The sequence below is a fragment of the Larus michahellis genome, chromosome W (assembly GCF_964199755.1).
Source record: "Larus michahellis chromosome W, bLarMic1.1, whole genome shotgun sequence".
NCBI lineage: Eukaryota > Metazoa > Chordata > Aves > Charadriiformes > Laridae > Larus > Larus michahellis.
This window is the reverse complement of record NC_133929.1, coordinates 26,458,440-26,482,230: the sequence shown is the minus strand read 5'-3', so window position 1 is coordinate 26,482,230 and position 23,791 is coordinate 26,458,440. Positions and strand designations below refer to the sequence as shown.

The 23,791-nt window shown below is 42.9% G+C and overlaps 1 protein-coding gene across 7 annotated transcripts in view; it reads right to left on the bottom strand.

The window, feature by feature from the left end:
* Positions 1-23,540, bottom strand: part of LOC141735582 (mitogen-activated protein kinase kinase kinase 1-like) — a 96,702-nt gene extending 73,162 nt beyond the window's left edge. For all 7 annotated transcript variants that reach the window (XR_012584790.1, XR_012584791.1, XR_012584792.1 and 4 more), the window contains exon 1: positions 21,811-23,540. Coding sequence is in view for 4 of the 7 variants with exons in the window: in XM_074568596.1 (XP_074424697.1) it covers positions 21,811-22,241 (431 nt within the window). In the remaining 3 variants the exon portion in view is untranslated. The remainder of the gene's footprint in view (positions 1-21,810) is intronic.
* Positions 23,541-23,791: the final 251 nt, after the last annotated feature.

The following is a 23,791-nucleotide window of genomic DNA, read 5'->3' as shown; positions in this document are numbered from 1 at the left end:
CTCTGGGCAACCTGTTCCAGTGCCTCACCACCCTCATGGTGAAGAACTTCTTCCTAACGTCTGGTCTGAATTGACCCATCTCTAGTTTTAATCCATTCCCTCTAGTCCTACCATTACCCAACATCCTAAAAAGTCCCTCACCAGCTTTCTGGTAGGCCACTATAAGGTCTCCTCGGAGCCTTCTTTTCTCCAGACTGAACAACCCCAGCTCTCTCAGCCTGTCCTCATAGGAGAGGTGCTCCAGCCCTCTGATCATCCTCATGGCCCTTCTCTGGACACGTTCCAGCACGCCCATATCTTTCTTGTAGTAGGGGCTCCAGAATTGGACGCAGTACTCCAGGTGGGGTCTCAAGAGAGTGGAATAGAGGGGCAGAATCACCTCCCTTGACCTGCTAGCCACGCTTCTCCTGATGCAGCCCAGGATAAGATTGGCTTTCTGGGCTGCTAGTGCACACTGACGGCTCATGTTGAGCCTCTCGTCTACCAGCACCACCAAGTCCTTTTCTTCAGGGCTGCTCTCAAGCCAGTCACTGCCCAGCCTATATCGGTGCTTGGGATTGCCCCGACCCAGATGGAGGACCTTGCACTTGGCCTTCTTGAACTTCATGAGGTTGGCACGGGCCCATCTCTCTAGCCTGTCAAGGTCCTTCTGGATGGCATCCATCCCTTCCCTCCAGCATGTCAGCCACCCCACGCAGCTTGGTGTCATTGTCAAACTTGCTGAGGGTGCAGTCTATGCCACTGTCCATGTCACTGACGAAGATGTTAAACAAGACCGGTCCCAATACTGATCCTTGAGGGACTCCACTTGTCACTGGCCTCCACTTAGACATGGACCCATTGACAGCCACTCTTTGGGTGCGGCCGTCAAGCCAGTTCTTTATCCCCTGAATTGTCAGTCCATCAAACCCATATTTTATCAGCTTGAAGACCAGGATGTCATGCGAGACAGCGTCAAAGGCTTTGCTCAGGTCCAGGTAAACGATGTCAGTTGCTCTCCCCTTGTCTATTGATGTTGTGACCTTCTCATAGAAGGCCACCAGGTTTGTCAGGCACAGGTTTGTCCAGGTCCCTCTGTAGAGCCTTTCTACCCTCAAGCAGGTCGACACTCCCACCTAACTTGGTGTTGTCTGCAAACTTCCTGAGGGTACACTTGATCCCCTCATCCAGATAGTTGACAAAGATATTAAAGTGAATTGGCCCCAATACCAAGCCCTGGGGAACAGCACTCATGACCGGCTGCCAACTGGATTTAACTCTATTCACCACCACACTCTGCGCCTGGACCTCCAGCCAGTTTTTAACCCAGCAAAGAGTACTCCCGTCGGCAGCCAGTTTCTCCAGGAAGATGCTCTAGCATTTCCGTGATGGGAACTACATCATAGCTTTCCTGCTGCACAATGGCTTCCAGATCCTCCTGTTTGTTGCCCATGTTGTGTGCATTAGTGTAGAAGCACTTCAGCTGGGCTACTGGTCCTGCCACCTTTTTGCCTTAATTCCTACCTGTCCATTCCCAGGCGCAGCCATACTTTCTAACCCATCAATGACCCTCATGTCTCTGCTGCTGGATTCATCCCTTTTCCTCTTCAAAACTAGTTTAAAGACTGTTTGATGAGCCCTGACAACTCCTGTAAAAGATCCTTTTCCGCTTTTGAGACAGGTGTACCCCATATGTCTCCAGCAGACCTGGTGTCATGCAAACCATCCTGTGATCAAAAAAGCCAAAGTCCTGATGCTGACACCAGGCTCAGAATCAGGTATTGATCTGCTGGCTCTTCTTGTTGCTTCCCTCATCCTTCCCTGTGACTGGAACGACAGAGGAGAACACTACTTGCGCTCCTGACCCCTTAACCAGTCATCCCAAGGCCCAGAAGTCTCAATCGCCCTTGAGTTTCTTGTTAACAGATCATCTCTGCCTGTCTGAAAAATTAGCAGTGGGTAGTAATCTGAAGGGCTTACCAGGGAGGCAAGTTTTCTTTTTATATCTTTAACCCAGGCCCCAGGGAGGCAGCAGATTTCCCTGAGAAGTGAGGCTGATCTGCATATCAGGCCTTCAGGATGGAGTCACCTACAACAATGACCCATCTTTTTTTCTTAACTGAAGATGTTTTGATGCGAGGTGTAGTTTGACTTAACCTTGGTGACACCTTTGTGGAAATTGAATTATTTTCCTTGTCATGATTGGGTTCCCCTTGCAGAGCCTCATACCTATTTTTTAAGGGTACCTAGGAAGGTGGGGGAGTTACTGGGGAGACATGCCTGCTTCACCAGGCAGGAACATGTTCCCATAGCCCCCTGTCCTCTAAGTTACCTTGTTCAGCTAGGCAGAGAAAGGACAGGGAATCCTCTGTATCATGTGGCCTTTCTGCCTGTTGGGCTTGGTTCAGGGGAGATAGACTGCAACTCCGGCAGTCTATCTCCCTCTCACACTCCCTGATGGTTCTCAATCTACTTACCTCCTCCCGGAGCTCCGGGAGGAGTAGAGGAGTTCCTCTACCTACGCATGCCTCCCACAGACATGCTTACTGTTGCCATGCGATACTGGCATAAGGGTAGGGCACACCCTGCAGCCTGACACCTGGGTGGCAGCATGCTCCCATGAGAGCTCCGTCTGGGAAGCTGCCTCAGTCCTGCTGGTTGTAGGGCTTGGAGAGGCCAAGGCTTTCCGCCAGGTGGATACCATTGCTCCCTGGTCAAGCTGGTACGGCCCTTCAGCGCCCTTCCGTGCAAACTGCCGCGCCACTCTGTTTGCCCGCTCTGTTCTCAGCGCTCCTGGTCGCGGCGCTCCCCAGGGCCCGCCTTTTGAGGGAGTGGAGGTGGCGCCGTTACTGCTGGCCCCGCCCCCGCCTCATCAGCAACCCTCGTGCGAGCTGCCGGCTCTCGCGGGCTGCCTGCGCTCTTTCGGCCTTTCCCCGGCTCTGGAAAGCTCAGGAAAAGTTCCTTTTTTTTTGCCGTGAACCCCCGCTCCCTTGCGGACGTACCTGCACCGGAGCTGTCCCTTGGCGAGCGACCTGGAATAGATCTATCTATCAGGAGCCCTGGAATATACATACACGCACACTTCAAGCAGAGGAGACTTTTCAACAACAATGATCTTCTCTCTCATTAGATTCCCTTAAAAAAGGGAAATTAAGAAATGGAATTAAAATAACACGCTTGAATTCAAGTTTGGCTTTATTTGTGACTTGTTTTAAATATTTCATACTGACAAACATCAGAGATATTTACTACTTTACAAGTGCATGATTGTCATATCCTTCTCAAACTATCTGCCCATTTATTTAAACTTCTTATATAGAACATATTAGACTTTTCAACCATTTAGTAAGTAACCCCATATTTTAAAAAGTTTGCACAGCAATATTCCACCTTAGAATGAAACCTCATGTTTTTAGTCAGAGGAGATTCTATTCATTAGCGCTGGAAAAGATGCTTAGGGCAAGCAGTTACTATATATGTTCTCTAGCATTATTGTTTTCCATTTTGCTGATATTCAGTTACTTTTCTTTGGCTTTCACTTGAAATGCAGTAATACTTCCCTTAAAATTGTCTTTTTCAGCTTTTCATTACAACTACTTTCTCTCTTCACAGTATTTGCCATTATATACAATACTACCATGTTACTTCAAAAGAACAACTACTTGGTTTTGGACAAGTAATGATACCAAATCAATTTTAACTGGCAGGTAAAGGTAGTATATTTAAACTGGGACAACAATCCAAGAAAACGTGCTTTCCTTTACATCCACTCTGCTACAGCTGATGACACCTCCTGGCCACTGGAATACACATATGCAGACAGTGACTTTTTAAGCTGCTGCTGTCTAACTCTACAAGATATTGCCTACTAGAGTCCATAGGCAAAAAATATAAGCTTCCACAGAAACACAAAAGGAAGAAACCCCAGTCTTCTTTCCAGAATCTTTTGTTCTCATTTTGAAATACTCTCAATATTGTCAGCTTTTTAGTGGATTTATTATGTCCCAGGCTTTATGCATACAGTTCAACAGTTTACTTCTGTGAACATACCCTCCAAGCTTCACATTGAATTGAGGAATTTTTTCATGTTGAAAGAGTATATTACAAAATTAAGACTTACAGAATGGTATGGGTTGAAAGGGACCTCTGTAGATCATCTAGTCCAACCCCCCCCGCCAAAGCAGGTTCACCTAGAGCAGGCTGGACACAAATGCATCCAGGCTGGTTTTGAATACCTCCAGAGAAAGAGACTCTACAACCTCTCTGGGCAGCCTGTTCTAGTGCTCTGTCAACCTCAAAGTAAAGAAGTTTTTCCTCATGTTCAGATGGAATTCCCTGTGTTCCAGTTTGTGCCTGTTGCCCCTTGTCCTGTCGCTGGGCTCCATTACTTTGTCAAAAATTGACTGTCAGCATTCAAGCTAATAGGTTCTGATTTCCTATACATTGTCGATCACTTAAGATATCAGTAACCATTTAAGACTAGTGATATTAATTTTTCTTCAATCACATACAACCAACAAATACTCAGACCATCTTTCAGGTAGCTGACAGAATAAGCCTGCGGCCAATCAAGCTTTTCAATTAAGCTAGTCAAAGTAGAACTGCGAGAAAGACTCCAAGCTATGAGCCAGCAATCATCAGGGAAAACTTGGTTTTAAGAAGTGCCATCCAAAAGGACTCAGAAAGGTCTAAATAGGAAGTGGTTATTATTCATTTGTGCAGTACCCTCAAACATTGCTTCATCTGAAATAGCAACACTCAGTGAAGTCCACAGCTTCAAAAAAGAAACATGAATACATAAGCGTGCTTTTGGATTTTTAAATTGCTCTCCCACATCGCACAAAAGACAAGATTGTGTTTGTTTTACAATACTACACACTAGGCTTTTGAGGACCACTCAACGTAAACTCATTAACACAATTCTCAAACAGTCATTTCTGTCCACAATTGTGTTCCCCCTCTACAGATTAAATCTGAAATTTTGTGGAGCAGTTCTCTGGAATTATGATGCTATCAGTAACTTTGCATCAAGAAATCTTAGCAAGGCCCTTTCACAAGTATTCCTAATTTAAGGAAGAATGCTGAGATGCTCCTACACTTCGTTCACAATGCCTAAGTATTCATGTACAGCAATGACAAGGTTTCCTTGCCTCATCCCTGCCCCCTCCAGAAGGAGCCAATTAAAAAAATCTGGTATCAAACATGTGGTCAGGCTAAAATGAAGTATTAATGCTTACCCAAGCTATACAGTGAAGTGAAAACAAATGTACTACTTCCCTGAGACTAGTAAAACAGAATATGCTAATGCTTTTAACAGTAACTTTATGTATACCTTAATTTTTGTTAGTAAAGGTAAACTTTAGCCAATGTGCTGAAATTAAAACTAAAAACATTAAAAACATTTTGGATAGGTTGAGCAGTCACTTAGTTGCACATACATGCAAAGAAGTTCCACCGTTTTCCCAAACTTCTCATGATACATGATTGAGAAAATTGTACCAACAGAGAAACCTATCATCCATCTGGAGGATGACATTTAACTGTTACACATGAGAAGTAAGGCCATATTGAAATTAAAGTTTTCTTTAGAAGGCTTTCCTCCCAACCCCAAATTTACAGCATGGTTTTCAAACTTCTTGATTTACAGACTTTATTTTTCATTGTGAAACTATGCCTTTGTACAGAAAAGCCTTTCTTAGTTGTATTTCACAAATTCCTTAAAACTAAGCTATAAACCCTGGAGAAACATGTAGGCCCCTGTTTCAGGAGTACCTGTTCTAGAACACAAAAACAGTTGAGTCAACTATCAACCCAATTAACAAGAACAATCACTATTAGGAATTATTGAGCATGATTCAGACAGGGGTGGAATTAAAAACATTTTTGCATTTTATTTAAGACAGCTCAAGAGAAACCTGAGTCCTGATCAGCAGAGATTTTATTCCAATTATACTTGCATACTTTATTTTGTAAAGTGAAGAAGTATCAGAGCTTTTATTTTTAGTTTCACACACATATTAGCAGTGTTCTTGGAATTTTTTTTTTTTTTAAGAAAGATCTTGCAGGGCAAGTTAAAGCTATATGGGGAAAGCATGTAAACTGTGTCAGTCCCTGTAGGAGGAGTGTCTTATTTACAAAGGAATCATAAAGTGAACGTACTTAATCTTAAATTTTGTTGCTGCTAATACATTAAACATTTTAAGAATCTACACATTAAACAGAGAGCCTGCTACACAAAGCCCTATGTACGGGACATTATTTCCATAGTTCTGTCAAGTTCCACAAGCAAGACAGAAGAACTTCAGAAGCTGCTGCAATCTTATCGCATGTATCACTCCCTAAAAGGAAACTTTAACATTAATATTGCTTTAATGCACAGATGTGTTATACCCATTACCTGTATCTGCCTACATATTAAGCTTTAGCACACCACCCCAACAATGTTGGATTTCAGATAGTCTGAATATAATTAATTCATAATCAACACTGTAAAACCTAGCTATACCATGACAAAATACAGGAAAATATTGTCTTGCTTACAGTCACACTTACCTGCTCTAGAGGGATACAAAAAAATTGCAGCCCTTGTCTATATGATCTGCTACTAGAGCAGACAAGTTTTCAACTTACCACTGTCAGTGCAACCAATGTAACACAAAATTCAGCACTGGGTAGAACATGCAAACACACAGTTAGACTAGGAGTCTATGCTACTGCGTGGTGGGTTGACCCTATCTGGATGCCAGGTGCCCACCAAAGCCACTCTATCACTCCCCCTCCTCTGCTGAACAGAAGGGAGAGAAAATATAACAAAAGGCTCACGGGCCAAGATAAGGACAGGGAAATCACCCACCAGTTACCATCACAGGCAGAACAGACTTAACTCAGGGAAATTAATTTAATTTATTGCCAAACAAATAAGAGTAGGGTAATGAGAAATAAAGCCAAATCTTAAAACACCTTCCCCCCACCCCTCCCTTCTTCCCAGGCTCAACTTCACTCCCGATTTCTCAGCCTCCTCCCCCTAAGTGGCACAGGGGGATGAAGAATGGGGGTTGTGGTCAGTTCATCACACATTGTCTCTTCTGCTCCTTCCTCCTCGCTCTCTTCCCCTGCTCCAGAGTGGGGTCCCTTCCACAGGCAACAGTCTTCCACAAACAACTTTAGTAAGGCCTTTGATACAGTTTCCCACCGCATCCTCCTGGAGAAACTGGCTGCGCACAGCTTAGATGGGAGTACTCTTTGCTGAGTTAAAAACTGGCTGGAGGGCCAAGCCCAGAGTGGTGCTGAATGAAGTTAAATCCAGTTGGCGGGCAGCCACGAGTGGTGTTCCCCAGGGTATTGGGGCTGGTTCTGTTTAACATCTTTATCAATGACCTGGATGAAGGGATTGAGTGCACCCTCAGTAACTTTGCGGATGACACCAAGTTGGGCAGGAGTGTCGACCTGCCTGAGGTTAGAAAGGTGTTGCAGGACAGACTGGATTGATGGGCTGAGGCTAATGGTATGAGGTTCAACAAGGCCAAGTGCCAGGTCCTACACTTGGGTCACAACAACCCCATACAGCACTACAGGCTTGGGGAAGAGTGGCTGGAGAGCTGCCTGGCAGAAAAGGACCTGGGGGTGTTGGTCGACTGCTGGCTGAATATGAGCCAGCAATGTGCCCAGGTGCCCAAGAAGGCCAACAGCATGGTGAGTAGGACTAGGGAAGTGATTGTCCCCCTGTACTCAGCACTGGTGAGGCCCCACCTCCAGTACTGAGCACGTCCAGAGAAGGGCAATGAAGCTGGTGAGGAGTCTGGAGAATAAGTTTTACGAGGAGCGGCTGAGGGAGCTGGGCATGTTTAGCTTGGAGAAGAGGAGGCTGAGGGGAGACCTCATTGCCCTCTACAACTACCTGAAAGGAGGTTGCAGAGAGGTGGGGGTCAGTCTCTTCTCCCAAGTAACAGGTGATGGGACAAGAGGAAATAGCCTCAAGTTGTGCCAGTGGAGGTTTAGATTGGATATTAGGAAGTATTTCTTCACCGAAAGGGTTGCCAAGCATTGGAACAGGCTGCCCAGGGAAGCGGTAGAATCACCATCCCTGGAGGTATTTAAAAGACATAGATGTAGTGCTGAGGGACATGGTTTAGTAGTAACTTGGCAGTGCTAGGTTAATGGTTGGCCTCAGTGATCTTTAAGGTCCCTTCCAACTGTAACAATTCTATGATTCTAAGTAGTTATCTGCTAAATTTCCTCTAGCAAGTATCAACTAAAACCTGAATTTAACTTCAGTGCAACGTGACTTTTTTTTTTTTTTTTTTTTTTTTTTTACACAATTACATACAAGAATGAAGCAGAATCAAAATGCACAGTATTCTAGCCTACCTTTTAATAGGTATCTGCCCTACTGAATTAAATAAATAATTTAATGGATGGCCAAACTGCTTAGGGAAGATTCTCAACCTGCACTTCCCTCCCACCTTCTTCACCTTCTTACAAAGCTAAGGGAAACTAAGTATCTCTTGCCAAAACAAGCAGCACTTGGCATACAACTTTGAGAAGCCAGGCAACATGCGATAACTACTGTAATTTGTATGTTCACAAAAGCAGCACCCCAGACTGGCACAGCATTCTCATTGTCCTTAAGGTACAACTAGAGCAGTTGCGATTTCCCAAAATATTCTTGTTCAACACAACCTCACCTGAAAAGAAAGCCTTTCTAGTGCCTTCAGCTAATGATCCATCCAATTAAGACACTACCAAAAATATTAGAAAATATTTGTGTAGGGGATGGGAAAGGACAGGAAAGTCTTCTGAGATTAAGAATGTTTTGTTACAGTAAACTTTTGACAACTCTTAAATAATTACTTATACGAAATATTTGTTTTTACCTCTTTATGTGAGCATTTTAGGTTCTGTCATGTTACTGGTTTCTGGAGAACTCCCACAAAACGCTCCAGGCAAGAAGTTGCCAAACTGGGATACATATATGACCAGTAGTATTCATTATACTTCAAAAAGGCACATGGCCTGGGAAAGAGATACCCACTACTGGCAATAGTGACAATTATGGCAAAACCCTTTATGAGCTCTGTCCATAGTGGAGTCTCCATCTCTGGAGACATTCAAAACCCACCTGGATGCGTTCCTCTGCAACCTGCTCTAAGTGACCCTGCTCTGGCAGGGAGGTTGGACTAGATGATCTCCAGAGGTCCCTTCCAACCCCTACCATTCTGTGATTAATTACTATCAGCTAGTTTGGTTTTGATGGAATATAAGACAACTTTGCATTTTTGTTAAAATATTTTAAGAGTTATAAAACTGTTCACAATATATAATGCATAACTTCACAGTGAGGGTTCAAAGCTACTTAAAATTTTAAGTCAGAAAATTTATAACATGAAGAGTTGATTATTTGCTGAAACAATATGAAAGCCTATGAGGGTGTTATGCAGATGTTCCATCTCTGCCATTACATTTTATATTACCTTTAAGAGATTGTGTATATATTTATATAAATTTAGATAAGTATATATATGCATGCACACACAAACACACATAAAATAGATACTACTGATGATCTCCTATAGTCACACATTCCTTACTCTCTACAACCTAGGACTGACTTGAAGCAGTAATATCTACTATAGTAATGAGTCATAAAGCAGCAGGAAATAGAAGTGTAACCAGCTTAAGAAAGGGGAAATAACACTCCTTGTTACAGAGGAAATCTCTTTCACCCGAAGGAAATCAGTAACAACTGAATTTGAAAGTCATTCCCTGAAGTGCCACTAAGAAAGCTTTTACTCATCAGCTGTGCTTCAATATAAGAAAGGATAAAGAAGCAACAAATTAAACAGGTGATGGCCAAGCAGTCTGACCAGCTTGGCAGCTGTACTGGTTTATAGTCCCATTTGTGACCACCCTGCTGTGTTATGACTCTTCTGAATGGACTTTCAAACAATGTGTGTTAACATAACTTAGTAAGAAATCTATTCCATAATTTGTCCAATTATTACAAATTCATAATCCAATTTCATTTTCCCTACAGAATACAAGTTCTACTTTGAAAGAATGAAAAAAGTGGAAAAATCCACACCTCTTGCAACTCTGGAAGGTGCTTTAGTTTAATGGCATTGCCACATATTAAGAGATTACAAGAGGAATCTTATGTTAAATCAATGTGTGATCAGAATGTCTTAAAAGTTTAACTACTGTCACTAAAACACATCTGAAAAAGGCAGATTTTAAGATCAGTGAAAAGCATACTATTCTAAAAGACCTTCAGATGAGATAAGCATCTAAAGAAAAGGATGTAAAGAGCATTTACTTTAACACAAAGATAAATTAATTTCTAAGTTAATAAATATTCAAAGATTAAACAAACATTTGTGATCACTAAAGATGGCTTAGACTCATTTTACTTCTTACCATGAAGACTTGCATCTCAGTAACAGCCTCAAAAAATGCAAGAATAACTTACAACTAAGAAAGCAGTCTCACTTCTTCAAACAGGCATGTAGAGTGCTTTTCAAATCACTGTGAAACTACATCACATGTGAAACCAGAATTAAAAACTAGTTTCCAGGAAACACTGGTAGAACTATAGGTGGAAAAAGTCACTGTATGAAATAAGTCACACCCTTGTGTCTTACTAATAGACTGTTTATGGAAATACTTTTCTCAACAGGTTAACCTTATACTGGGTACTGGAAGTGGCCTGGCTGTGAACTAGAAGCTGAAGACTGATGTCACCCATTGACTTAATTGCTACACTAAACTTACAGGCAAAAGAATGCAGAATCTGTGACTAGGGTGACTGAGCCCCAAGTCCATCAGAAGGAAGACACACCTTTGAAATGGAATTGGAACAAGACTGACTTCAGTCCAGACTGCACAGAACAAGTAAAGAACACGTTGTCACGTAATTCTATCCTGGAAAACTAAAGGTGCTTGCATAGTCAGTTTCAGTCATATTTCTAACAATGCGTAATATGCAAACATTCAGATATAGGACCCAAACAGTATCTCTGACCACTGCAGATAGGAAAGTCAACACTCACAAGAGCCTTCCCATCTACTGGCTTAATATATCTGGGTTAAGCATTAGCCAGCCACGCATCTACACAAAGTTAGAAGCAAGGTGCTGTATGACTATGGAACAGCACAATTCTCAATACTTCTACTGACTGCCCATTCACAGTTTCTGAAGGACTAACGTAGTTGAACTGAAAGAGTTAAACTTTTCAACTCATTTTAGTGACAGCAAATAAGTATACAGTAACCCAACAGATCCTTATCAAAAGTTGCCATGGTAAGAACTAGCTACATTAACCATTTCCCTTATGAGAGCCAGCTTTTTCCCCCTCCCAGTTATGAAAAACATGCCATTTATTTGAAAATGGAAAGGTAGTAACAGTGCTAAACTCATGTTCCCATTTTCTTTTAGGTATCAAAATGCAGATGTTAGCACAATAAGGTTCAGAAATGCAATGAAACAGACATTGGACCTTCAGGAGAGAAAGTGAGATGTTGGTTCTCTGAAGTGAGCTTACGGGGGTGGGGTGGGTGGTTGAAGCAAGTGCTATGCAATATTTTATTTTCTGAAACTGATTGTAAAGAAATCTGAAAGATTGGATAGACTGTTACTGACAAATGCCAAAAACCTTGGCCAATTATAACCACAAAGAAAACATCAACTGCATTTGTGCTTGCCCACTAATTTTTTGTGGTTTCAAGGTGGGTTTTTTTGTGGTCTTAAAAATTTCTTCAGGGCAAAATCCATAGGCCTGCTCTGTGCCGCCACCAAATCATAAATTTATTTGTCATCACATTCGCTGCATAAGTATTCTAAAATCCAGAGACAACTGTGTCTTCTCCCCCAAAGAAGCCCATCCTTCTTAAGGTACCAGCTCCCATAACACAAGCTGTATTCTCCCCACAGAGGGGGAAAAAAGAGCACAGCTGGTCCCAACTAGTATAACTAGTAGAGCTCTCTTGCACAGATGACAACATTTCACAGATCTGAAAATGCAGCAGTTGTATAAATCAGTCCTCCATCTATTTTTGGCTTTGTTCCAAGACAGTTTACCTACTTACCAGTTGTGCAAATCAGGGTAGCGTATAGACCTTTTGGCTCCAAGATCAGAGAAACTTCGTGTGCATTTTGTACCAATGATAATGGGAGAAGGTTAATCTGTTCAGTAGTCTTCCCTTACAAGCATTAGTTGAAACAGAGCTGAATTATTTTCCCAATAAGCCAGAACAAGCAAACAGTTTTGGTTTGGGTGTTCCCCCCCCCCCCCCCCAAAAATCTTATGGCTCCTTAAGTATAGCTATTTATAGTTAAAAAGGTCCTAGGCTTATTAACGAAAAAACAAAAAATAAAATCATATTCATACTTTTAACAACTTTCAGTGTTATGTCTTTTGAATCAGGGTTTTAATCATGACAAATTCACCCTTTTTAGATATTTCACAAGTCAGCATGTACCGAAATACTATCAGCAAGGCCTAGGCAGAAGCAACCTAAGAGTGCTAAATATACATAAATGTAAACACATTTATATGTGGAAATTCTGTTAGACCCAGTAGGTCTTGTAGGTTGAAACACATGCTACACTACCAGATCTTCATAGAATCACAGAATGGTTTGGGTTGGAAGGCACCTTAAAGATCATCTAGTTCCAACCCCCCTGCCATGGGCAGGGACACCTCCCACTAGACCAGGCTGATCAAAGCCAGGTTGGATGGGGCTTTGAACACTTCCAGGGATGGGGCATCCAAGACTTCCCTGGGCAACCTGTTCCACTGCCTCACCACCCTCACAATAAAGAATTTCTTCCTAATATCTAATCTAAGTCTACCCTCTTTCAGTTTAAAAACCATTACCCCTCGTCCTATCACCACACTCCCTGATAAAGAGTCCCTCCCCATCCTTCCTGTAGGCCCCCTTCAGGTACTGGAAGGCGGCTATAAGGTCTCCCTGGAGCCTTCTCTTCTCCAAGCTGAACAACCCCAACTCTCTCAGCCTGTACTCATAGCATAGGTGCTCCAGCCCTCTGATCATCTTTGTGGCCCTCCACTGAACCCATTCCAACAGGTCCGTGTCCTTCTTGTGCTGGACTCCAGAGCTGGACACAGTACTCCAGGTGGGGTCTCACCAGGGAAGAGTAGAGGGGCAGAATCACCTCCCTCGACCCGCTGGCCACGCTTCTTTTAATGCGGCCCAGCATACGGTTGGCTTTCTGGGCTGCGAGTGCACATGCTTCTTTTTCCCAAGCTCCATAGGCACCTCCTGCCTGAAGCATCACTAATCTTATGAACCCCATACCAGGTTTTTATGTAGCTGAAGGCCCCAAGATGCACAGCACTTACCTAGTCATTGCGAGTACAACAGGCTTCATGCTAGCGTTGCCCTACTGCCAGTAGCTCAATAAAGCTGATGAGCAGAGAAGTTTCAGTTAGAACCCTGCAACAGTCACATATAACTCTAAGGTGGGCGTAGCGGTAATTCAGGTCCTGATTTTCCTTTGAATTGGGATTCGGGTTTTGAATGAAACCCAGTTTCACCTACTCAGTGATAAACCTTACTTTATCTCAGCCTAAGGCACCAATACCACAAATTGGACAGATACACAAGAAGTGAACACTTGCTCAAAAGAATACCAATATAGCCTATAAGGCTCCACTATTGCACAAGGGTTTTACTAGATGCTCACAAGATTAAAACCTGTATTTTTGTTTAGGTCCCAGCTATTTATAATTAGTTAGGTCTCAAATATTTATGCATACATGAGTACTGTTAAAGACATGGGAATGACTTATGCATACAGCTAAGCTGCTGCCTGGAAAAAATACTTTTTTTTTTTTTTTTTTTTTTTAAGTTATTTGTTATTTCAGAAAAAGTCAGAGACCCATTATGATGAAGCTCCTATAGAACTTTGTCTATGCAATAGAAGCTGGCAGATTTCCTACTAGTTCCCCTTGCTAGCTCTTCAGCAGTCCACCCTGTGGACTGAAAGGAAGCCAAAAGCCTAAAGTTCTGTCTGCACTCTCCCCTTGCAGTCTTGAATCCCAGGGTCTCCAAGTGGCCTGCCCTGTCACTGGACCTCTACTCCCATTTGCAGTCAATTTTAAAGATATAGGAATGTAATTCATACATAGCTGATTTCAAAATACCAAAGCCATTGTCCTTCCCCACTTGGCTTCGCTAGGCATTCTCATTAGCGGCAGAACTGTAAAATACTGCCACAAACATGCAGCTCGGAGCAGGTCAGAACAAGCAAACAGTAGAGCATATTAATTTTCTACTGAGGTACTAAGGGAAGTTATATGCTTCAGTATATTTACCAGGACCAGATGGTTTACCGTTGTACCTGAACATGATAGAACTTAATCACATGCTTAAAAGACAAAACCGAAGATACAGTAGCACTGTTCCTCTTTACCATATGTACACATGATTTTCTAAGTGATAACCCCAAAGACATTGCTCTCTGCTAGAGATCTGCATGGCTTAAGGAATTTCATTTCATGTTTTCTTGTACACAAGGCAGGTGGTGGGGAAGCTCCTCCTCCTCCCTCTTCCTGTAAGACCAGCTTAAAACAAATACAGAGAACAATCTACATGCCTTCAAGACCTCTTCCTGACATACCCCTGCTCTTCCTCACAAGAGAAGTATACAAAACATACAGTTGCAACTCGGAGCAAATTCTTGTCAGGGGAAGAAACTAAAACTCTCAGTTATTTTTAGGAAGATGCTTGAAGAAAGCATGAACAAGCCTCTGTAGAGTAGAGGATACCAATGTAGGAGATCCTGGCCCTGACCTTCAAGGTTCAAAGAGAAAGCTAGTTCTGCTTGTTACAGTAACCTAATCAGAAGCCATCAGCCACAAGCGCAGGTCAGGCAATGAAGAGCATGGCTGCATTTGCTTGGCAGTATGGAAGAACTAGTTTCCACACTTATGACTGAAAACCTAATAAAAACCCAAGTGCCCCTGTGCTTCCTACTGGCTAGGGCATCCAATGTTCCTGCAGAACACAGGAAAACTACTGTATTGAACTGTTAATTACAAATAAAAGGAGAGCTTACAGTTAAAAGACAACAAATTCATGTCTGTTCTATGTTTACAGAAGAGCTTGTTTTCCAGAACTATATGCAGACATTATTGAAATAACTTTTTAAAAATAAGTTTATGTATATTAATATAGTTTTAAGAGAAACTCCATCCAACCCCACTGTTAAAAAACAGCTGTTTCACATTTCCATTTCAAGTTTGAACTTCCTGATAATGCATTTCACACAACTATAGGAACCATCACCTATGTTTTAATTATATAAATAAACCAAAAAATTAATAAGCAATATGGATCCTTAATATGGGAGATCCTTTCCAAATTTTTAAGAACACATTAGCACTGTTTCAGTGAGCTTCCATGCTAATCACAACTGCAATATTTTCTTACATTAAGCAAACAAGTCTTTAGTCATAGGCTAGGCATCTGTAGAGATACTTACTTCAGTGAAAAAAACCCAGAAGTTTCAGATGTATTTTATGGGAACGTTTAAAATACCGACTACATATGTGGTGGTAAAATTAAAACTCGCTACAAGAAAAAAAAGTGAAAGTAATATTAGTATCATACCTTGTAACTCTGCAATCTAAAAACATTAAAAAAGTTTTAAAAGTGTAAAATAGTGATAAACTGAGAAAACTGTCACTGACTATACATGAATTTTCAAAGTATGCATTCAGCAACCAGAAATTAGAGTACTGTCATAAATTAAGGCAATTAAAATATTATCTTAACCATGACAACAGACAAATACCTGCCCACTGGAGTGCATTAATCCAACAAGGTCAATAAACTCTACATGAACTGCAAACTGGAGGTCACTGTAAGTTTCACCACATGTTTCAGATATTTGAATTTTGTATGCCTCTTCAGATATAGAACAGGTAAATATTACCTGAAGGTAATGGGGAGACCCTATTATCCACTAAGCTTTGAAGCTTCCCTTTTTAAAAAAAATAAAAATAAAGGATTACCAAATTAAACTTCCACAGGCATTTATTGGTAGTAGAATGAGAGATAATACTGGTTTGTTTAAAAAGAAAAACTGTTTCTCAAACTGGTATTATCACAAATTAGATCTTTTTTCTTTCAATACCAAGCCCTTTCAGCATCTGAAAGGAACAATTCTGAAAATAGAAGCATGATGGTCATAAAGAAAAGAATCCTCAGAGTGCAAGACAGTATTTGCCAGAACTAACTAGTGAAGTGAAATGCATATCCATGGGTCCAAACAAGGAGTATTAGTTGCATACCTTTGAGGGTTAACTATCAGCTCACAAGAGGACCTGATCATCATTGCTGACAGCTGAGCAGAGACTTATTTCAGTTTGCTCAAAAGCAAGATGACAGGATGCTCAAGATGAGGATGGAAAAGAGTTCAGAAAACAAGATGTCAGATGTGATCAGATGTCAGGATGGTGTAACTTGCAAAACCCATTTCTACAGCACTCTACTCCTACCTTCCACAGTAACCTAGGGTAAGTTACAAGGAGGTACAGTATCAACAGTAGTGTGTCTTACAATAAACACTGTGAAATCTATTGATGAGAAATACTAGGGAAGAATTGAAATCACCTGATGTAACAGGTATGTTAGTAGCCATTCCACTACAAATTAGAATATTAGGATAAGAGAGATGAGAACAAGCAGTATTATGTAATATTTCGATTAATTATGAGAATAGTTTACACTTCAGGGATACAAAAAAAAAAATACACTGAGACAGTGTGAAGCAAGGGTAGACTGACTTGAATTCCAGTTTCATCTCATAGCAGAGAAACCAGAATATTCAATGACAAATTTTAATTTTAAAAAAAAAAGGAAAAAAAAACAAACAAGAACACACACACTTTTTACAAACACCTTCAAATCCTTAGTCATCAGATGCTGAGCGCTATCCAAAAAGTGGATCAAAATTAAGAGGGAGTGATGGCTGTATCAGCTTTTATTAAGACAATTTGAAGAGTATTTCATCAGTTTCCAGACAGAAGGTAAACTACTCCCAATTTCAAATGATTCTTAAGCATTGAGTAAACAGAGCTGCTGGGGTTGGGGTTCTTTTAGGACATTTTTCAGTCAAGATCCACCAAAACCGATCTTCCAAAAAAAAAAAAAAAACAAGAAAAAAAATCCAAAAAGTCCCAACACACACACACACGCTACTCCAAACCCACAAACCTATCTTATAGGAAAAAATAATCAAGACTATTCACCACCAAGCAGGATTCTCCAGTTCTGCAGGGTGGGGAGACAGGAAATCAGAAGTGTTCTACAGGCAACGCACTCAGTCTCTGGGTAAAGATAAAAAGGGAGGGAAGCAACATCCTCCTAGTCACCTAAAGACAAGTAATGAAGCTCTCTTAAAGGCTTTCTATCCTCTTTAACTCGAGCAAGAGAATGAACTTCAGTTCTAGAGTTTTAAGTGAGAGCAGAGCAGATAAAAAGTAAAAAGAGACAACCCTTTGTTCTTGGCAGATTCTAAAAACTAGCTTTACAAGTTTGTTTAAAGAACAGCTACATGTCAATGTATAATTTCTATTTTATACAAGCTTAAGCCAAGTTTCACCAATACTGAAAGCCAGCAAAAGCCAACAGAAGCATTCCCACAGTCACCCCACCCCCAGCTGCTTGTTTCTCCTCCCACCTCATCCTCTTCTACACTGGGATAAACTTTTGCACAACTGCACCATTACCTTTACTCCAACTTCAAGCAGTAACAAATGCATTAGCACAGTAAAAAAATCTCATGAAGTTCAAATTCATCATACAGAAGGAAAAACTGTTCTTCAAAAGTATCTTGTACTCTACGTGTTTGAGGTTTGGCTAAGGCACAATTGCACACATCTACACACAGGTATCGCACTGAGCAGTACCTAGACTCCACTGACTGACAGTGAAGACTGAACCTTAAGTATCACTAAATTCAATGAGACAGAAAGCTTCATATTAGTCACAATCTATTTACTTTGCATAGGAACAAAGGAACTGCCATACTAGATCAAACCATTTAAGTAGAACCCTACCGCTCGCAATAACTAACAGTGATAAGAATCAGATATGGTAGAGGGTGACCCTCTTCCAAAACCACTCTCAAGCCACAGAGCGCAGAAGAGGTAGGAGGTGGAATTTCCCTCACAGTAGTATTCAGCTTAAACTGGAAGCAGAAAGTTTGGTAGCTTATTTAAGCAGACAGTGAAAAATATCCAGCATTATGGACTTGGTTAAAAAAAATAATTATATTTTACCTTAGCTATTCTTGCCAAGGTAAATAAGCTACATTTTTTACCTTAGCTACATTCTGAGAACATGAACTGAGAACATTATCATTTCAGTAAAAAAAAAAAAAAAAACAGTAAAAAACCTGTGATTTCACTGTACTTGTTCTCCCTCTGTTCCTACTCCACTGCCCAGTCCAGTGCTCTGTTAATACATTCATGCCCTCCTTTGAAAGTCAAAGGTGCTACAAATTGATAAGCAGAGATAAAAATTGACAAGCTTTTAATAGTACACTTGTACATACAGTCAAAACTTCAGTTTCACAGTGTGTCTTTGTTATCTCTAGCAGGCATCAATACAAACAGCAACTGCAGAAAATACAGCATAAGTACCTACAAAGGTTGTCTTGCAGCTGAACTGACAAGTCCACCATAGCTAGCATATGCATTTTCAAAATTTAAACACTTAATTTTCACCCAAGTCACACAGTACATGTTTACTGTATCCAGAGGAGACTAATCACAGCATTTCCTGCTTTTCATTTTTATAAAAACAGGGTTATGGCAATAAAACTAATCCTGTACTCAGGGATGTAATAAGTCATATACACCAATTTCAGACACAAATAAACATCACTTAAATGGTTTGAACATTTTAAGAGAACATTGTTAAAGTCACAGAGAAGGAGGTGCATTTTGCCTACATGGATTTGCCCCAAATTGGAAGTTATAACTCAAGTTACAAGAAACCATACTACAGTTATCACTGAACTCACTGTTAGAATTTTTTCTATAAACCAAATCAATATACCATCAGTATATTGACATGGGATAAAGCACTTTAGACCTTTTATCTTGAAGCTGCATTTCCTAGTAAAATGACTCTCTCCTCCTCTTACAGCGATATAAAAAGATAACTTATAACAGTCACAGCTTTTATTGAAAAATATTTGTTCTACTGCACTGACAAACAGAAAGGTTGAGAGATTAAAGAAAATGGTATTATTTACATTTAAGACTTCACACAGTAGAGTCAGTTTTCCCTCTCAGCTTCATTCTGAGGCTCATGCAGGTCTTCCAGCATAGACAGAAAATTTATTTAAAAAGAAAGTGACTGTAATACCAGAGACTGATAGGAGGACTTCAGAGCAAGCACAGTATCTTTTAACAAACAGTATATCTTACAGGAAAGTACAACTACTGTATTTAAAAACAGAATAGAAAACCTCCACGTAATATATTATTTTGATTATGCCCTTCAGTTTGCCTCTTAAGTGTCTGGGCAACAGCTGCATGCACAAATTTAACGTGCAATACACTAACTGCTACTCACATACAAATTAACTTGCTCTAGCTGAAGGAGGGAGATTAATATTACAATAAGGGCAGAGAGATGTTTTAAATTCTTGATATGGTCTGACAGAACAGTACTTTGTCTAACATTATTACTGGTAACGTGACATACAGAATTACTAAGATACTATACGTGAGCATTTATAGGATATTTCTGAAGAAAAAGTCACTATTAATGCTGCCATGTATTTAAATTTATTGTGAAGACAGTTGAAAAGTAGACTATCTCAATAAAATACTTAAGAGAAAAGCACTTGGCATTTAGCATTTTCTGTGATTTGCTAACATTCCTGAGAGCATTTGGGGAGAAAGGGAAAGAGGTTTTAACTCACGCATGCACTCAAAACACTGACTTGTCCAAACGTAGGTACTTAAAACTATCCATGTGAAAGGAAAAAAGTCCACAGCTGCTGTGGGACTGACTAGCAAGGATGGACTCAATGTTTCAGCATCAGTGCAACATATATTGACCTTCCTGAACCTCTAATATCAAGCCTAACTCCCACTTATTATCAGCAGGAGACTCTGAGTTGTTTTAAACATATTCCAACACTGATTCTTCGTTTTCCTTGAAAGCCGTGGAACTGGATACAACTGCATTATGAGATACAGTACATTATAAATTCCCGACTCATGACTCTTAGCGCCATCTTTGTCTCAAAAAAAGCTCAAGATACTTGCCAAAATTCATACATGATTTTTTCCTCTCCTGAAACACTTAAGATTCCCCACTAAACCTTCTTTAAGTAGAGATTTCTTATACGTTAGGACCACACCATATCGAGTATTTATGTTTAAAAGCCTTCCTTTCCTTCCCTTCCCCTCCCTTCCTAAGAATCAAAGAAATCAGTTCTGCAATATCACGATGCTGCAATTTAGAATTAGACTTCAGATAAGTTGTTTTTTTTTAAAGAAAAAAATTTAAATTACTCAATTTTGTGCAGTAATCTGCTAGAAAAGCGCAGAAAGTTGAATTACGGTTTGAGGAACCCATAACAATTTATTGTCATTTAGACAATTATTCTATCACCAGACGACCCCTCCCCGCCCGGGAAGGGGAATCGGGGAAAAAACAAGGAAACCTGAGGAGGGTTGAAATATAAACAGCTTTAATAGAATAAGACTAGATAATTAACATTAATAACACTAAAGAACCAATATTGATCCCAATACCAAGATAAAATATACAAGGATTATACTCAGCCAATCATATCAGTAGGAAGCTGTGCACTCCCAGCAGTGGACAGCAAATGTCGGACGCTGTAAGCGCTACAGCTTCAGGAGGAAGGGAAGGCCTCAGGGGTCCGACGCTGGGGCAAGAAGTTCTCAGGATCACAGCCACCAAGGAAAAGAGAGAACTCCTCAGCAAACTTTCTAATTTATGTTGAATGTGACATTCATGGTATGAAATAATCCTTTTGGCCATCTTGGGTCAAGGGTCTTGCTCCTCCTCATCCCTGCACCTGGCAAGGCTCAAAAACACTGAGACCTTGAAACCGACATAGCCTAGCTGGCTATAAAGTAAATATTTTCACAAATTCAGACACTAGAGTCTTCTAACAGCGCAGTTTTCCAAAGCATTAGAAGAGAAATTAGTCCTGCGTCGCTTAAACCAGGACAAGCAGTCAGATACTCGGTGGGTATCAGAAGCACAGCTACCGCTTGAACCACGCCGCACTCTCGCGCCCTGCTCCGGCGCCAAGCCGACAGAGCTGCAAGAAGAGTTAACGGGCTCCACTCGCACTGAGGTCCAGAGGCTGACAATCCGACCCCGGTCCCGGCCGCCACCACCACAAACTCAAACTCCAAAGCCTTTTGGGACTCCAGCAGAAGTTAAACACAGAAGCACCCACCCACACAGCTCGGCTCCCACGCCGCTAATCACCCATGGCGCAGGGACGCGACGCGCTGCCCCGCCCCTCCGGTGCCGGCTGCTGGGCCCCGCACAGCCCCACACCGCCTGACAGCTGCAGGCGACCCCCCTCCCTCAAGCACGCACCAGGTGCCTCCGCGCCCCAAGGGAAGGCGGCGGGCAAGGGTTGCCCACCACGCCCCAGCCCTACACTTGGCGGGCGGCTCCCACCGCCCCCGCATCCGCCCCCGGCCAGACGGCGGCCGGACGCCCACGGGGAAACGGGAACAAGACGCCCGAGCCCTCCTCGCGGGAACAGCCCCGCCGCCTCCACTACCACCCCCCCCTCACCTCTCCGGAGGGCACGGCTCCATCCTCCGCTCCGCGACGGGGTCGGTCCCTGCCGACAGCGGCTCCAGGAACTCAGCACAGCAGCTGGGTGAGGCAGCCGGGCTGGCGGGGCTGGAGTGCGGCCCGGGCAGGTAGTGGAGCAGCAGCGTCTCGGGAAGCTCCGGCGAAGAGGAGGACGAGGAAGCGGCGAGGAAGAGGGGCGCCTCAGGCAGTCGATCCAGCTCCACGCTCCGCACTTTACGCGGCTGCTTCCGTCTCCAGTCAGAGCGCTGCTCCCGGCTTTCGCCGCCCGCCTCCCGCAGGAGCCCCCCACCGCTCCCAGCGACACTTCCCGCGCTGCCCTTCAGGCTCCTGGCGGCGGCGGCAGCCGCCTCCGTGCTGCTGACCGAGGATAATCCCGACAACGAAGTGCGACTCCTTACCGCCGCCATTTTCTCTAGCGGGTCACATAGAGCCCTAAGGCTTAGGGGAAGCTAGTACTCCAACACGCTACGGAAACGGCGTAGGGAGGGAGGTGGGAGTCGGGCGCGGATTGGCAGCAGCAGGCGGCGCGGGGCGGTCGCCTGTAGGTGCAGCGGCCCGTGGTGGCACCCCACCCCCACACAGGTGCTGGCGTCGCGCTCGCTCATCAGGGGCGGGGCAAGGTTTGGCTGTGTGCGGACGGACGGGGTCGGGCCGCGCCTGGGAGCTGGCGGAGGTGTTGGATGAGGAGGGTGTCCCTGTTCCCACGTGGTCCTTTTCGTGCGCAGGAGAGCCGTGGGTGCTCCGGCAGCCTCAAGGCGTGGGGCTGTGATGTGGGTCAGCTGCCGCCCTGTGAGGAGCCGGTGCTGTGGGGCAGCGCGGGGAAGCCCTTCCTGAAATTCGGGCCGGCTCCTGGTGGAGCCGGGCCTCAGCTCACAACACACTGTCTGTGTGCTCCCTCTCCCTAGCGCTTCCAAAACTTTCCCAGGCAATGTCCTCCCCAGGAGCCAGGCAAGAGGTGAGGAAGAAGCAAAATGCCTGCGGTGCCTTTCTGTGCTGCAGTGAGCCACCTTGAAATTGCTGCTGTGCCCAAGCTTACCTGCTCGTTTGTCTCTGGGATTAGTATGAAATTCAATGCACATCCTTGCTTGCAGCCTTCAAGTGTCCTTCTCTGAGTTGCCCACATTTGGCAGGTGCTGCTTCACCTGTCCTCTGATACTTTTCCATGTCTGTAACTACTTAGAAGTGTTAATGTCTCATCAGAGTACACTCGTTTCCATGTGTTCATATGTACACTGTCATGGTTTCAGTTGGGATAGAGTTAACTTTCTTACTAGCAGCTGGTATGGTGCTGTGTCTTGGATTTGGAATGGGAAATAGTGTTGATAGTGCACTGGTGGTTTTGGATGTTCCTAAGCAGTCATGGCCTTTTCTGCTCCTCACACTGCCCCACCAGTGAGTAGGCTGGGAGTGCACAAGAAGTTGGGAGGGGATACAACTGGGACAGCTGACCCCAACTGACCAAAGGAATATTCCATGCCATATGATGTCATGCTCAGTATATAAAGCTTGGGGGAAGAAGAAGGAAGGTGGGGGCATTTGGAGTTATGCCATTTGTCTTCCCAAGTAACCATTACATGTGATGGAGCCCTGCTTTCCTGGAGATGGCTGAACATCTGCCTGCTGATGGGAAGCAGTGAATGAATTCCTTGTTTTGCTTTGTTTGCATGCACTGCTTTTGCTCTACTTATTAAACTGTCTTAATGTCAACCCACGATTTTTTCCTCACTCTTACTCTTTCGATTCTCTCCCCCATCCCAACTGGGGCAAGTGAGTGAGCAGCTGTGTGGTCCTAGTTGCCAGCTGGGGTTAAACCACAACATACATACGTCTAGTTTAAATTATAGCCTGCCACATATACCTACCGCTGCAGCTGTTTCCCAAGAGACTGGGAGAGAGAAGAAAGGCAGGAGACATCACGTGACCAGAACCTTGGGGAGGTCCAAGTAAAATTTACTCT